The 15,000-nt window shown below is 51.6% G+C and overlaps 1 protein-coding gene across 4 annotated transcripts in view; it reads left to right on the forward strand.

Moving 5' to 3' along the window:
* patj (PATJ crumbs cell polarity complex component) overlaps positions 1-15,000 on the forward strand; it is an 88,224-nt gene that overhangs the window by 27,986 nt on the left and 45,238 nt on the right. For 2 of the 4 annotated variants that reach the window (XM_076726802.1, XM_076726801.1), the window contains 11 exons: positions 3,125-3,334; positions 3,411-3,473; positions 9,375-9,686; positions 10,221-10,341; positions 10,557-10,620; positions 11,737-11,817; positions 11,966-12,037; positions 12,481-12,658; positions 13,125-13,235; positions 14,157-14,216; positions 14,557-14,656. In XM_076726802.1, the coding sequence (XP_076582917.1) occupies positions 3,125-3,334; positions 3,411-3,473; positions 9,375-9,686; positions 10,221-10,341; positions 10,557-10,620; positions 11,737-11,817; positions 11,966-12,037; positions 12,481-12,658; positions 13,125-13,235; positions 14,157-14,216; positions 14,557-14,656 (1,372 nt within the window). The remainder of the gene's footprint in view (positions 1-3,124; positions 3,335-3,410; positions 3,474-9,374; positions 9,687-10,220; positions 10,342-10,556; positions 10,621-11,736; positions 11,818-11,965; positions 12,038-12,480; positions 12,659-13,124; positions 13,236-14,156; positions 14,217-14,556; positions 14,657-15,000) is intronic. The other 2 variants (XM_076726803.1, XM_076726804.1) reach the window with 2 other exon arrangements.

Genomic DNA, 15,000 nt, shown 5'->3' on the forward strand with positions numbered 1-15,000 from the left:
TTGATGAGGCAGGAAATGAACTTCAGCACGTTTTTTTGAGGGACACTCGACGGGCGCAGACGGACTCATGACGACCAGAGACAGGTGAAGGTCAGGGAAGCTTCCTTCGTCGCCACGGTTACAGTAACACAGGTGAGTCAGTGATGACGGCCACGGTTAAAATAAACCAGCTGCAACTGTCAGTGGGAAACAGGAAGTGGTCAAGTCCAGTGTCTGGTTTGAACCGGCTGTCCGTCCCTCTGTCTGTCCATCTGTTGGCCCGTCTGTCCGTCTACCCGTCTATCCCTTCGTTCGTCCATCCATCCGTCTGTCCGTCCTCTGTGGACTTGTTCCACCACATTAACGTCACCTGACCTCCTCATCTGCTCTCGGTGGACAGTAGTCGTAGCTCGTGCGCCCAGTAGAGGGCGCCGTTCAGACTCCAGAGCGTCATCCAGGTCCAGGTCTGGTGCTGCTGGTCAGGTCTGACCGCCGCTGTTCCAGTTCATCACAGGTGACTCGGTGCAGACCAGTCGAGTTCCTCCACTCCAAACTGGGAAGCGGGCGTCTTCACGGAGCTGCTCCGTGCTCGGGGACGCCGTCACGCTGAAAGAGACAAACGCAAAGTGTGGACGCCAAGTCGAAGGAACGCTGCTGTGTGAAATACGATTTGCCTTCAGAGGAAGTCAGAACAGGAAAAGCAGACTGAGAGCGAAGGGATGGCGACTCTCTGACCTTAAAGTGCACGTTGACGACGTGAAGACGGGAAGTGTTGCTGTTCACATCATCAGACCTCAGAGACTCTGAGAGGTCTCGTGTTTAGAATAAAAGTACGAAGTCTAAAGTTCAAAAACACTAAAAATACTTGGTGTTTATTCCAGTTTGATTCTGCTGGCATCTTAAAGGTCCTAAAAACTTTGTGCAGACACTCTGCAACCTACATATCCAAAAAAATAGAAAGCCTCCTCATTGTTTTGCCAACTGTGGAAACATTTCACTACTTTTGGCAAAGTACATTTTTAATTTCAGTATTTTTCCTCTCACACTTTCTCCTACGTTTCTCGTTTCTCCACTTTTTGACAGCAGAGGCCTTTCTTTTTCCGGAGGATCTTGTAGGAGTGGAGGACTTGAGTTCTGACTCCTCACCACCTGTAGCCATGTTGTTCAGTCTAAAAATACAAGCCGGCTTTGTTCTGACAGCTGAATCTTGGCACAGCAGCTCGTGCTGCAGCGCGGGCGATGCCCAGGGTTCATCGCAGGGGAATTCACAAAATGTACATCCGCTGGAACCGCGGAGGGCTGCAGAGCGGCTCACAGAATCTCTGAGGGCTTCCAGTCCGCCGCACCGCGTCGTCCTTCTGGTTGCTCTGGTTAAACAGACGGAGCGGAGACGGGGGCTGTTTGTCTGTCCGTCCTGTGGACGGGACGAACTCCTGGGTGAGTCGGGTCAACGACCTCCAGACTTCTTGGATTATTTGAAAGTTAACTTCAAACATATGCAGACAGATGTTCGCACCGACGTCTGCGTCCGTCCGTCTGGACGGTACTTCAGAAAAATGTCCCAGGAGGTTTCAGGAAATCACGTCCTCTAGTCCATTCATGATGTGTGGACGGCAGGTCAGCTGAGCAGAAATCTGCCATTTGTGAAAAGTGAAGAATCGTTTTGCAGTGAAGGTCAGTGACTGATGGTTTGAATGAAGCTTTCCTAAAGGAAGTTCTTCTGGAAATTAAAAGCTTCTCATGAATTTATACAACTAACATTAATACGATGGAGGAACACTGATTAAAGTGATTAAAGTTTGCTGTAATTAGCACCAAATGATGTTTTTTTTCTCTAAAACTGAAGAAATGAGAGAAAACGACGCCTCAGGACTAAAACTCACCGACGTCGAACGTCTGAAAGGCTTCAGATCAGATCAGATCTTTGCCGTGTTGATAATCTTTCCTCTGAGGACCAGCGGTGTCTCCGTCCTCTCTGGGTCAAAGCTCGACGTCAGATGTCAAAGTGACGTCCCTCTGTCCTGACGCCTGAGAGAGGACGCTCTGTCCGTCTGTGGGAGCTCACAGGTCCACGTTCTGGCCCTGCAGACCTTCCAGCTCCTCTCAGTCTTTAAAGAACCGCGGAGGAACGAGCGCTCGGAGCTCAGGACTCTGCTCAGTGTCCGTCGTCCACCGTCGGGATGATTGATGGTGTACAAACATTTAATCAGCCTCAGAGCAAACGGAGCCTCGGCGCTCATTAACGCTCAGACGGATCAGATTTGGGATGATTCATGGCCCTGAAGCTGCAGCGCGTCGTGATGTCAGACCTTCCTGAAGCTACGAATGGTTCAGATGGCGTCGTGACGTCTTTGAACGTGAGCTGTCGTCACATGGTCTTTGTCCACCGTCCACGTCTCGTTTCAACGCCGTGACACTCAGCGTCTCTGCTCGTCCACCATCAGACGCTCAACATGTGTCTTTTTGTCTTTCTGTTCTTCACCAGTCCTTCTGTCTCTCAGTTCACTTCCGAGTCTTCTTGTCTTGTTTGGACGCCGTGACCTTTGACCTCCGTGCTGTTGATTGCTGTGAGGTGGGGTGTGTGCGGGTGGAGCTGTCCTCTCCATGTTTGTGTGTTTAGATGGATTTTCTGTCATTTCTCTGGTCTCTGTCTCCCCCTGCTGAGAGACAGTCAGTCTGAACCACAGCTCTGAGTGCGTCTGTCTCTCTCTGACCGTCCCTCCTGAGCTGAGGGACGACCGGGGGGGCATTTGTTCTGTGACGGGTTGAGAGGCGTGAAGGCGGCCTGTCTTTTGGTCCAGGTTCTGGTGGAGCCTGTTCAGGCGTCTTCAGCTTTAGCTTCTGTGTGTTTGTGTGTTTTTAACATAAAAAAGGGAAAATTGACATTAACTTGATTTCATGTCGTGTTTTGAAGCTCAAATTCAAAATCACCAGTCTGAGAGTCTGAGCTGTCGATTCGTCCTGCTCTCATGGTCACAGGACGTCTCACGGTCGCTGTCTTCAGCTGTCAGCAGGTCCAGCTTTGACACGTGTCCCTCATGTGGTTTGTCTTCCTCCTGTCTCTGCTGGCAGAAGCTGAATGCCCTCACAGGAGGACGTTTTGGACAAAAACACCATGAACTGTCCTTTAACTGTCTCTCTTCAGGACCCACTGGATCCCGGCCGGTGCGTGATGGTGATTCGCTCTCTGCTTCCCGGCGGCTCGGCAGAGCGTCACGGTGGTTTACTTCCTGGAGACCAGCTGGTTTCAGTCAACCAGACCCACGTGGACCTGCTCAGCCTGAGCGAGGCCGTGGAGGTCCTGAAGTCCGCCCCGCCTGGCGCAGTCCGCCTGGGCATCCGCAAGCCACTGGTGGTACGTCCACACCTCCGGGTGTCTGAGTCCACTCTGAAAGTTTGCTTTGAGTCTGACCTGAACCTGCTTTGTGTAGGTGGAGGGAGCAGAGAGGAGGACCGAGGCGTCTCCCAGCAACACACAGCTACCTGTCCCAAAGGTAACACGCACACACACACACATGCACGCACGCACGCACGCACGCACGCACGCGCGCACGCACACACACACGTGGTACTTTTGATGAGCAGGTGGACTGTATGTCCACACTCTGAAGAGTCCGTTTCAGAGCCAACGATCATTTTCCAATAATCTTCAGATCGTTTTCTCCATTTGTCTGAAAACAGTGAAAATGCTGTTTTCACACCTGAACCGATCGATCCCTGTCACACCTGAACCGATCGATCACTGTCACACCTGAACCGATTGATCACTGTCACACCTGAACCGATTGATCACTGTCACACCTGACAAAGCATCATGTCCTCATATTTGAGGCTGCAACCTGAAAATGTTTTTTTTGGGTATTTTTAGTAGAAAAATGACAGAAAACTTCATGTTGTTTCTTCATCTTGGTGACTGCAGCTCGGTGATGGAGGTGTCGGTGATGGAGGTGTCGGTGATGGAGGTGTCAGTGATGGAGGTGTCAGTGATGGAGGTGTCAGTGATGGAGGTGTCAGTGATGGAGGTGTCAGTGATGTTTCAGAGGGTGGTGTTCTTCCAGCCTCAGTTTGGTGATGCTGGTTGTTTCCAGGCTGAAGATCCTTCATATTCATGAACGACATGTTTCACCTCTTCCACGATTCCTTCGCTCTCTCTCCCTCTCCAACTCTCTGCTCTCCTCCCTCTCCCTCTCCTCCCTCTCTCCCTCTCCTCCTCTCCTCCTCTCCTCCTCTCCTCCTTCTCCTCCCTCTCTCCCTCTCCTCATCTCTCTCCCTCTCCTCATCTCTCTCCCTCTCCTCCTCTCCTCCCTCTCTCCCTCTCCTCCTCTCCTCCCTCTCTCCCTCTCCTCCTCTCTCTCCCTCTCTCCCTCTCCTCATCTCTCTCCCTCTCCTCCTCTCCTCCTCTCCTCCCTCTCCTCCCTCTCTCCCTCTCCTCCTCTCCTCCCTCTCCTCCCTCTCTCCCTCTCCTCCTCTCCTCCTCTCCTCCTTCTCCTCCCTCTCTCCCTCTCCTCCTCTCCTCCCTCTCTCCCTCTCCTCCTCTCCTCCCTCTCCTCCCTCTCCTCATCTCTCTCCCTCTCCTCATCTCTCTCCCTCTCCTCCTCTCCTCCCTCCCTCTCTCCCTCTCCTCATCTCTCTCCCTCTCCTCCTCTCCTCCCTCTCTCCCTCTCCTCATCTCTCTCCCTCTCCTCCTCTCCTCCCTCTCTCCCTCTCCTCATCTCTCTCCCTCTCCTCCTCTCCTCCCTCTCTTTCTCTCCTCCTCTCCTCCCTCTCCTCATCTCTCTCTCTCTCCTCCTCTCCTCCCTCTCTCCCTCTCCTCCTCTCCTCCCTCTCCTCCCTCTCCTCCCTCTCTCCCTCTCCTCATCTCTCTCACTCTCCTCCTCTCCTCCCTCTCCTCCCTCTCCTCATCTCTCTCCCTCTCTCCCTCTCCTCCTCTCCTCATCTCTCTCCCTCTCCTCCTCTCCTCCCTCTCTCCCTCTCCTCCTCTCCTCCCTCTCCTCATCTCTCTCCCTCTCCTCCCTCTCTCCCTCTCCTCATCTCCTCCCTCTCCTCATCTCTCTCCCTCTCCTCCCTCTCCTCATCTCTCCCCCTCTCCCCCTCTCCTCCTCTCCTCCCTCTCCTCCCTCTCTCCCTCTCCTCCTCTCCTCCCTCTCCTCATCTCTCTCCCTCTCCTCCCTCTCCTCCTCTCCTCCCTCTCTCCCTCTCCTCCTCTCCTCCCTCTCCTCCCTCTCCTCATCTCTCTCCCTCTCCTCCCTCTCTCCCTCTCCTCCTCTCCTCCCTCTCCTCATCTCTCTCCCTCTCCTCATCTCTCTCCCTCTCCTCCCTCTCTCCCTCTCTCCCTCTCCTCCTCTCCTCCCTCTCCTCATCTCTCTCCCTCTCCTCCCTCTCTCCCTCTCCTCCCTCTCCTCCCTCTCCTCATCTCTCTCCCTCTCCTCCTCTCCTCCCTCTCCTCCCTCTCCTCATCTCTCTCCCTCTCCTCCTCTCCTCCCTCTCTCCCTCTCCTCATCTCTCTCCCTCTCCTCCCTCTCTCCCTCTCCTCCCTCTCCTCATCTCTCTCCCTCTCCTCCCTCTCTCTCTCCCTCTCCTCCTCTCCTCCCTCTCCTCATCTCTCTCCCTCTCCTCCTCTCCTCCCTCTCCTCCCTCTCCTCATCTCTCTCCCTCTCCTCCTCTCCTCCCTCTCTCCCTCTCCTCATCTCTCTCCCTCTCCTCCCTCTCTCCCTCTCCTCCCTCTCCTCATCTCTCTCCCTCTCCTCCCTCTCTCCCTCTCTCCCTCTCCTCCTCTCCTCCCTCTCCTCATCTCTCTCCCTCTCCTCCTCTCCTCCCTCTCCTCCCTCTCCTCATCTCTCTCCCTCTCCTCCTCTCCTCCCTCTCTCCCTCTCCTCATCTCTCTCCCTCTCCTCCTCTCTCCCTCTCCTCCCTCTCCTCCCTCTCCTCCTCTCTCCCCCTCTCCTCCTCTCCGTCCCTCTCTTTGTCTCTCGTCCCTCAGCTCCTTTCCTTCCCTGTGTTGGTGCAGAGCTCAGGTGAACGTGGCCTTCAGCCTTTTGTCTGTGAGTGTTGGTAATTCGTGGCGGCTGAGAGGAGGTCAGACACGCCGTCTGATAACTGAAGACGAACGTGTGTCCACTGTCACTGCCATCAGCTGTGAGACGATCTGACCAATGAACAGAAAAAGCTGCTTCTGATCACAGTGAGGACCTGCTGACGGACGGACAGACGGACGGCAGGGACTGAAGACAGCGTCTTTGTGCAGAGACTCATCAGTGGACTCTCTGACTTCCTGTTGTCTCTCTTCAGGAAGTCACTCTTCTTCTCTATTCAAAGATTTCTTTCTTCTTTTATTTCACGTCTCCTCCGTCGTCTCTTCTCTTGTTCCTTCGGCCCTCTCCTCTCTTTCACCTCCTTCCGTGCTTCTTTTTTCCTCCCCTCTTTCATCTCCTCCTCTCTCCTCTCTTTCACCTTCTTTCACCCTCTCCTCTCCTCTCCTTAATCTCTCCTCTCCCTCCTCTCTGTCTCTGTGAAGCTGCTGACTCAGCTGGATGGCTGGATGGTGTAAAGTGCTCCATCAGCTCAACCAGCAGCATCTCTCTCTTAAGTGAGTCGGGGGGGGGGGGGGGGGGTGTTGGGGGGTACTCTGAGGACACTTTAGTCCTCCAGCATCAGAGTACACTCAGTACTGCAGTACTCACAGTCAGTACTCGTGCAGCGGTGATGTGGAGCTGCCGGCGGCTCGTTGGATCGAAGCTCCGGCAGGTTTTTGTTTCTTTGCTGTGAAATCATGGTTTGTTGTTTGCAGCGTGGAAACGTTACAAACATTCAGTCCTCGTCTGTGCTCTGACTTCAGCCGACAGACACAAGTGTTTTAATGAGACACGAAGTCAGTTCCTTTGAACGTCTGTGCAGCGGTCGTCACGTCATTCACCTGAATGAAACCTTCCTGAATCATCTGCTGCAGGTCTTTGATCAGGACACGTCGTCGGGTGGTGGCTTCATGTGTGCGTTACTTATCAGTCAGTTAGTACTCTGCAGTACTCTGCAGTACTCTGCTGTACTCTGCAGTACTCTGCTGTACTCTGCTGTACTCTGCAGTACTCTGCTGTACTCTGCAGTACTCTGCAGTACTCTGCTGTGTTACCTTCTGTCCTGCTGTATCTGCTGTACTCTGCAGTACTCTGCAGTACTCTGCTGTACTCTGCTGTACTCTGCAGTACTCTGCTGTACTCTGCAGTACTCTGCTGTACTCTGCTGTACTCTGCAGTACTCTGCTGTGTTACCTTCTGTCCTGCTGTATCTGCTGTACTCTGCTGTACTCTGCAGTACTCTGCAGTACTCTGCTGTACTCTGCTGTACTCTGCAGTACTCTGTTGTACTTTGCAGTACTCTGCTGTACTCTGCAGTACTCTGCAGTACTCTGCTGTGTTACCTTCTGTCCTGCTGTATCTGCTGTGCTCGTCCTCTGTGCCGCTCTTTTATTTCCTGTTTTATATGCAGCCCATTTGGCTGAAGAGGGTTTTTCACAGCCCACAGGTCTCTGATGGCTTTCCATAAAGACAGCCGGGTCGACGCTGTCGCTTCACCGCCGGATCGTTCTCTGTCACGCCAGCCCGCTGACCAGAGAGAGACCCCCGTTACACATCCACACCTCGTTAACTTTTAGAGGTCACGCGTAGAAGGAACAAGCTTGTGCTGTAGTTACAGGCTGCGATCACATTATTCTGATGCGCTCTGTGCAGAGAGGAGCTGCTGCGACGGCGCCTCAAACCGACTGAAACGTGAACACGGGAGAGCGGCTGGATTTACAGCCAGCAGACGGCAACACGAGCAGCAGCTGCACGGACACCTTTGGTTTCCTGTGAGAGAAACACTGTGTGTTCACTTCAACTGCTTTCATCCTCCGTTTGATTGATTTTAGCCACTTTCAACAGCTGACTCCAGAAACATCCACACCTCCTCCAACAGAGCTGAGCTGACGTGTGTTTAAAGCCTGATCCACCTCCCTGAAAGGTTTGAGATCCACATCAGAGTCCATGTGCACACAGCATGAAGACCTGAGCAGACGACTTTAGATTAATCCTAAAACTGCTTGTGAACATGCTGACATGTGAACACATCACACCTACGAACGAAACCGGTGTGTTACCAAGCTAAACGTTACAGCCTGCAGCAGTTAGTAATGTGCAGGTGAGCGAGCTAACGTTAGCATTAGTGGCCTGAAAGTGAGACCTGAACCCGGCCAGAAGCTGCATCTTTCAGAACTGACCCAAAGCTCCGTGTCTACTTCAGTTCATCTGTCAGTGAGCATTTTCTCATGAAGTGGGTCAGAAGTTGAGCTGGGTCCATCAGTGAGGACTTTGGGGTTTTGGCTTGTTGGTCAAGCAGTCAGTTACCATGTTTGCGCAGTAAAACAGGTCCAGATCTCAGCATCTGGCCCCCTGAGAGCTTCAGGAGCTGAGAGTCCTTCAGTCCTACAGTCAGTGTAGTCTGAGGGTTCGAACCCACGGCTGCACCGGCACGCCGCGCCGCCCTGCAGTCCGCTGAGAGTCTGAACCGGCCGACTCGTCATCTCCTCTGTCCTCATCGCCTAATGGCAGAGATATTAAATGACAGCGTCTTTAAATCTTATGAATATGAGGCCAGGCAGTCACGGCCAATACACATCAGTCTGCAGAACATCCTGTTAGCGTTATGAGCTCTCTGCCGCTGCCGCCGTCTGCTCCTCACCTCCATTATATGGCCGTGATGGGCCGGCTTCCCGGGCCCAAATTAAAAGAAGAGGAGCAGAGTCCTTGACGATGAGGCTTCGTCGATGGGAATTAGCCTAAGTGTTGTCATTAATATTTCCCTGCGCGGGCTAATGTCTGCGTCGTAACGTTAAGAACAGGATCTCCCCTCAGTATCTGCTGAGGAGGCTCTTTGGGGAGTTGGAGAAAACCTTTATGTGTTCAGAGATGAAGGCTAATGTTCAAAGTAAGGCGAGTTTTAGATTTAGTGTGAGCTGCGGTTTTACACTTTGGTTTCTCCGCTGAGGAGGCACAGACAGCTCAGAGCTGCTGGATCCTGCTCTGACTGATTCACTGACACCTTTCATTTACCTGCTGATCAGGTGATCCGCCCATCCGCCGCACTGACGACTGACAGCGACGTTTCCTTTTATCTTTTCAACTTCTCCCCAATTTACTTCTCAAATCTCGCCTGACTCAGCATCAAAGTCATGTTCTTCATGGGTTTCACATTCAGTTTAAAGAGTGAAAAGAGAAGGAGGAGAAGAAGAACATTCTACTTCCCAGCTGTGACTTGTGTTCCTCCATCATCATCATCATCATCATCATCATCATCGCAGTCGTCGTCGGTGTGACCTTTGACCCTCTCAGTCTTGATGAATGCTCCTCTGTCGTGTGTTTCAGGGTTTCGGTGATGGCTCCATTCTGCCAGAAGACCTTCAACAAGACGAAGAGGAGGAGGAGGAGGAGGAGCCGGTGCTGATCCTGGATGGAGGTCTGCCTCGCTACACCTCCTTCTCTCTGACATCTGACCTCCCGCCCGTGGATGAGGGCTGGGAGATGGCCGTGGACGAGGAGGTGGAGGGAGCGAAGGAGGAGGAAGCGAAGATGCAGGAGAAAGTCGAGGAGAGCACGGGCTCTCTCCACAGGAGGCCTCCTCCATCCTGGGAGGAGTGGAAGCTCAGCTCCTCCGGCCGGGCCAGAGGAGCAGAGGAGGTGAGGGTGTGGAGCTCATCAGAGACAGACTGCTCCTGTTTTCACCTCCTGTTGATACAAACTCAGCACCTCCTCCATGTTCACCTGTCAGACTCACCTGTCTGTTTTCACTTTCGCTCTCTGATTCATTCATTTCTACTTTGTCCTTTTTTGATTTCTGGCACAGAAGCTTTTCATTTCCTGCGGATGTTTCAAATTAAAAGCTGAGCAGGAAGTGAGGGATTCACCCTCTGAGTTAACGAGTCGTCTCATCCAGACTCATTTGAACAATAAAAGCATGAACAGTCCTGCAGTTGTTTCAGAACTCAAAGAGCTGGAATCCCTCTCAGCTTTTAATTTGAAACACTCGTAGGAACTGTGAAGCTTCAGTGACGGCAAATTAACAGCAATCAAAAAGGTCAAAGACTGGAAATAATCAGTGAGTGAAAACAGTGAAATGGACATTGTACTGAATTCACCACATTGTACTACATCCTTCATAGTTTCAGAGTATTTATACATCAGTCTTTGAGTCACACTTTGTTTGAACTGCAGCAGGCAGCCACCTCTTGGAGGAGCGACAAGCAGGAGGAGCTCAGAGAGAGAGAGGAGGAGGAGGAGGAGCTGCAGAGGTCAGACCATGAAAGCATCGTGTCTACAGGAAACCTGGTTCTGGGTGAGAAACTGAGTTCGAAGCTTCGTCACAGCGAGTCTGAGTGAAGCTCGTTACTGCGTTTGGTTTGAAAATAGAGAAGTAACACGAGTACACGACCCTGAACTACACACAAAAACACATTCAAATACCCAAACAGAGTAATGAGTGGTGATCCAAACTCTGTGTGTGTGTGTGTGTGTGTGTGTGTGTGTGTGTGTGTGTGTGTGTGTGTGCAGGTTTTCCAGACTCCAGAGACAGTGAAGCAGACTCTGAGCTCACTCTGACAGACACCGACACAGAGTCAGTACCTCCTCCGTCTCCTCCTCCGTCTCCTCTGTCTTTCTTTTCCTCCATCACCTTCTTTTATCTCCTTCTTCTCTTTATTACTTTGGTTCAGTTCAAAGGGCTTTTTTTCATGGGAAGCATCAGTTAAAACAAAAATGTACAATGTAAGTACAGTAAGTAAAGAGGGACTAAAGTACCAACAGATACATGGGTGTGATATGTATCTACATATGTATGTACTGTATGTATGAATGTTAAACACAGGTAACAAAGAAATATAAGGATGTCGATGCTGCAGTTAAAGATTTGTACAAATACGTGAGAATATTGCAAGTGTTTTTTTGTAAGAACAAAAAAAGATGTCCTCTCTGTCCTCTCACCTCCTCCTCTGTCCTCCTCTGTCCTCTCACCTCCTCCTCTGTCCTCCTCTGTCCTCTCACCTCCTCCTCTGTCCTCCTCTGTCCTCCTCTGTCCTCTTCTGTCCTCTCACCTCCTCCTCTGTCCTCCTCTGTCCTCTCATCTCCTCCTCTGTCCTCCTCTGTCCTCTCACCTCCTCCTCTCAACTCCTCCTCTGTCCTCCTCTGTCCTCCTCCTCTGTTCTCCTCCTCTGTCCTCCTCTGTCCTCTCACCTCCTCCTCTGTCCTCCTCCTCTGTTCTCCTCCTCTGTCCTCCTCTGTCCCCTCACCTCCTCCTCTGTCCTCCTCTGTCCCCTCACCTCCTCCTCTGTCCTCCTCTGTCCCCTCACCTCCTCCTCTGTCCTCCTCTGTCCCCTCACCTCCTCCTCTGTCCTCCTCTGTCCTCCCACCTCCTCCTCTCACATCCTCCTCTGTCATCCTCCTCTTCCTGGTTGTTTCACAGTCCTGTGTCGCCCTCCTCTGGTTGAATGTGTCATAGCGTCTTGGTCTGTTTCATCTACATCAGTCTGTAAATTTTAATTTGTAACACGAACTGAATTTATTTTTCAGACCCAACGTCTTTATTTGTTTGTATTTATTGTCTTTATTTATTTATTTTTATTTTATTCTTTATTCTCCAGTTCTGATGTTTCCATCATGAACTCAGTGAAGAAGACGTTATGAATGAATCAAACGTCCTTGATGAAAAATGTTTTGTTGTTTTCTTTCTGTGGAGGTCGATCAGGATGATTGACATGAAGAGGAGGAAGAGGCGGAGCCAGGGAGGAGCCTCTGTACCAATCAGAGGAGGTCAGAGGTAGGAGACCTGCGTCACCTCCAGCTAGTTAGAAACAACCACTGTGCTAACTGTTCAGCTCACTGTGTGTGTGTGTGTGTGTGTGTGTGTGTGTGTGTGTGTGTGTGTGTGTGTGTGTGTGTGTGCGCGCGCGCGCGCGCGCTCACAGTGATCTTCCAGAAAGAGAGGAGGGGGAGGGAGAGGAAACTCCTGCCTTCAGTCACTGGGGGCCACCCCGCAGGTAACACGCGCACACACACACACACACACACACACACACACACACACACAGAACCCTTGTATTTGGGCAGGTGTGTGTGGTCTCAGTGATCCAGATGGTTCAGTCTTCCTCTCAGACTCTCGTGGATCCAGATTCTTCCTCCTCAGGCAGCAGTGTGACTGGCTGAGGTCCGTCTGTCCAGCAGGTCTTTGAGGTCTTTGGCTCTTTCAGGGGTTCAGGGTCCAGCCTGAACCAGAGACTCAGTGAAATCCACAGAGCCTCTCTGAGCCTAAAGCTGAGCTGCCCTGCGTTCAGGTCACAGACTCTGTGTCACATGGTGTCCTGATGCTGTGACGCGAGGTGACCCAGGATGGACGGTGGTGTCCTGACTGAGATGAATCTGCAGAGTGTGAAGGATTATCAGTGTTTGTCTGGGGGGTAATAACCCGTCTGTGTCCCCGCAGGGTGGAGGTCTGGCCTGAGGAGGGCCAGTCTTTGGGTCTGAGCATCGTGGGAGGTCGTCATGTCATCAAGCGTCTCAGGAACGGCGAGGAGCTGAAGGGAATCTTCATCAAGCAGGTTTTACCAAACAGCCCCGCTGCCAAAACACAGTGTCTGAAGACCGGAGACAAGATCCTGGAGGTAGGGCCGGGTCTAATACCTGGACTACAGCTACAGTCCACGCTCCTCAGCTGTAAAACGATGGATGTTCAGTCACAGTGTGCCTCCATCTGTGGATGACACTGAGTTCACCTGCCGCTGTCGCTGTTGACTTATTTGGCTTTAGGTCTTCATGTCGCAGCAGGTCTGAGTGTCAGCACAGGTGTCCAGGTGAAGGTGGAGCCAGTTACAGTATGACTCAACAGCAGCATCATTAACTGAAGGCTCATCTTAAAAACTGGCGCTGCAGTGAAAAAACAGTTTCAACCGGCTGCTTTCAAACAAACACCGTGTTTACGTCTGATGCCTCATTTTGATTTTCAGCAGGTGCTTCAGTGTCACACCTGAGATCGTGATCCAGTGTTTGCTGTCATATCTCAATGTGTGTGTGTGTGTGTGTGTGTGTGTGTGTGTGTGTGTGTGTGTGTGTGCGTGTGTGTGGTGTCAGGTGTCAGGTGTTGACCTACAAGCTGCCAGTCACGAGGAGGCGGTCAGTGCCATCAAATCAGCTCCCAGTCCTGTCGTCTTCATCGTCCAGAGCCTGTCAGCTGCTCCGCGGGTACAAACACACACACTGAAGCCCCATTCAGACAGGACCAACAGAAGGGAGGAGGCGAGGAGCGAAAGCCACTGTGCTCCTCTTCTCCTCAAACCTCGTGAAGCTGCAGGATCTGGTCTGTAACAGACATTCAGCAGGCTGAGCCTCCTCAGGGAGGCGCTGGAGAGTTTAAGTGGAGGCAAAGATGCTGCAGGAGTCACAAATCTGACTCAGACAACGTAGTCAAACGTAAACACACAGATATCAAACACGTGTTGATGTCAGTCAGTGTGACTTCACTTCCTGTTTAGATTCATCCACAAAACCCTCCAGAAATCAATTCAGAAAACAAAGAAGAAGACTCTGCAGAACCTCACTGAGAAACATCCTGTTTTTAAGGTTTCTTCAGTATCACAGTGACCCAGTGAGTCTGTGCAGCCATGTTTGCACTGCTAGCAGGAGCAGCTAGCAGGAGCAGCTAGCAGGAGCCAGTTTGACTCAGTGTGAAGAGATGAGCAGCGGGTTAAGAGAGAAGCAGGACCTTCCTGTAGACACTACAACAGAACATCTGAGGAGCTTCTTCAGGGTCTTTGATTCTGCTCTCACATTTGTTCCCAAGTCGGCCTGTATGTTCATGTTAGCATGTTAGCATCTGTCTGATTAGCGCAACAGTTTTGACTTCCTCTATTTTCACACAAAATCAAACTGAGCTGATATAAAACTACTTTGAAAGAGCACAGTGAGGCTCCAGCTGGGCTCTAAACGAGGAGCTCACACACATCTGGATTAAAACCTCTGACCGGCTGCTGATGTAAAATCGACCCACCTACAGACAGAAATCCAGTCTGAATGGGGTTTAACACACACACGAGTGCACACACAGATTACACATTAATGTGATACACACTCAAATCTCACAGTCTGTGTGTGTGTGTGTTTCAGCCTGTGTCTCTAACAGCTGCCAGCTACAGTAAACACAAAGCAAAGAGGACAGAGTCTCCGGTAAGAACAGGAACTTCTTCCAAAACAAACTAACTCTGAGCTCTGAGGAAAGACGGTCCTCCGTCTGGAGCTTCATCTCCGCACTAACAAAACCAGAACAGCCTCATGCTGTTCTTCAAGTCCAGTCAAACTGTGAGTCCTGTAGAGTCCAGCAGAGGGCAGTACAAGCCCAGCACACCGCACTGGGGTCTCAGTCTGGACTGTAGGGGGCGCTCGAACCTCCCACACTGTATATCTGCCCTCAAACACAACATAGACTGAAGGTTCACGCCTCTGATGTTCCACACAGACAGTGACCATGTTTGTTTGTTTGTTTGTTTGTTTGTTTCCACCTCTACAGCAACCAGCTTCCGCCCCGCCCCCTCTGAGACAGCCCCCGCCCTACAGACCTCCCAACCAATCAGAGCAGGAGCTGAACTCTGACCTGGAGCAGGCCAAAGGTCAGTAACACACACACACACACACACACACACACACACACACACACACTCCTCACACCTTGCACTCTGGCTGTGTTTTACTGCACTCTGGCTGTGTAGTACTTTTCTACCTGTTGTGCAGTTTGCTGTCCAGCCTGAAAACTTTAAACTTCACTGCTTCTGTAGTTCCCTCGTTCTGCCTCTGGGGGGCAGTATAGATCAGTACCTGTACTGTGGATGTTTCAGACGTATAAGTAGAAGAGTACAGCTGAAGGATGAGTCTGGCTCAAAGAACAGGAAACTCTTCGACATGTTGTTTGTCATCGCCCCTGTTGGCTGTAATGACCGCAGCGGCCTGTAGGGGG

Source organism: Chaetodon auriga, chromosome 3 (genome assembly GCF_051107435.1).
Source record: "Chaetodon auriga isolate fChaAug3 chromosome 3, fChaAug3.hap1, whole genome shotgun sequence".
Classification (NCBI taxonomy): Eukaryota; Metazoa; Chordata; class Actinopteri; order Chaetodontiformes; family Chaetodontidae; genus Chaetodon; species Chaetodon auriga.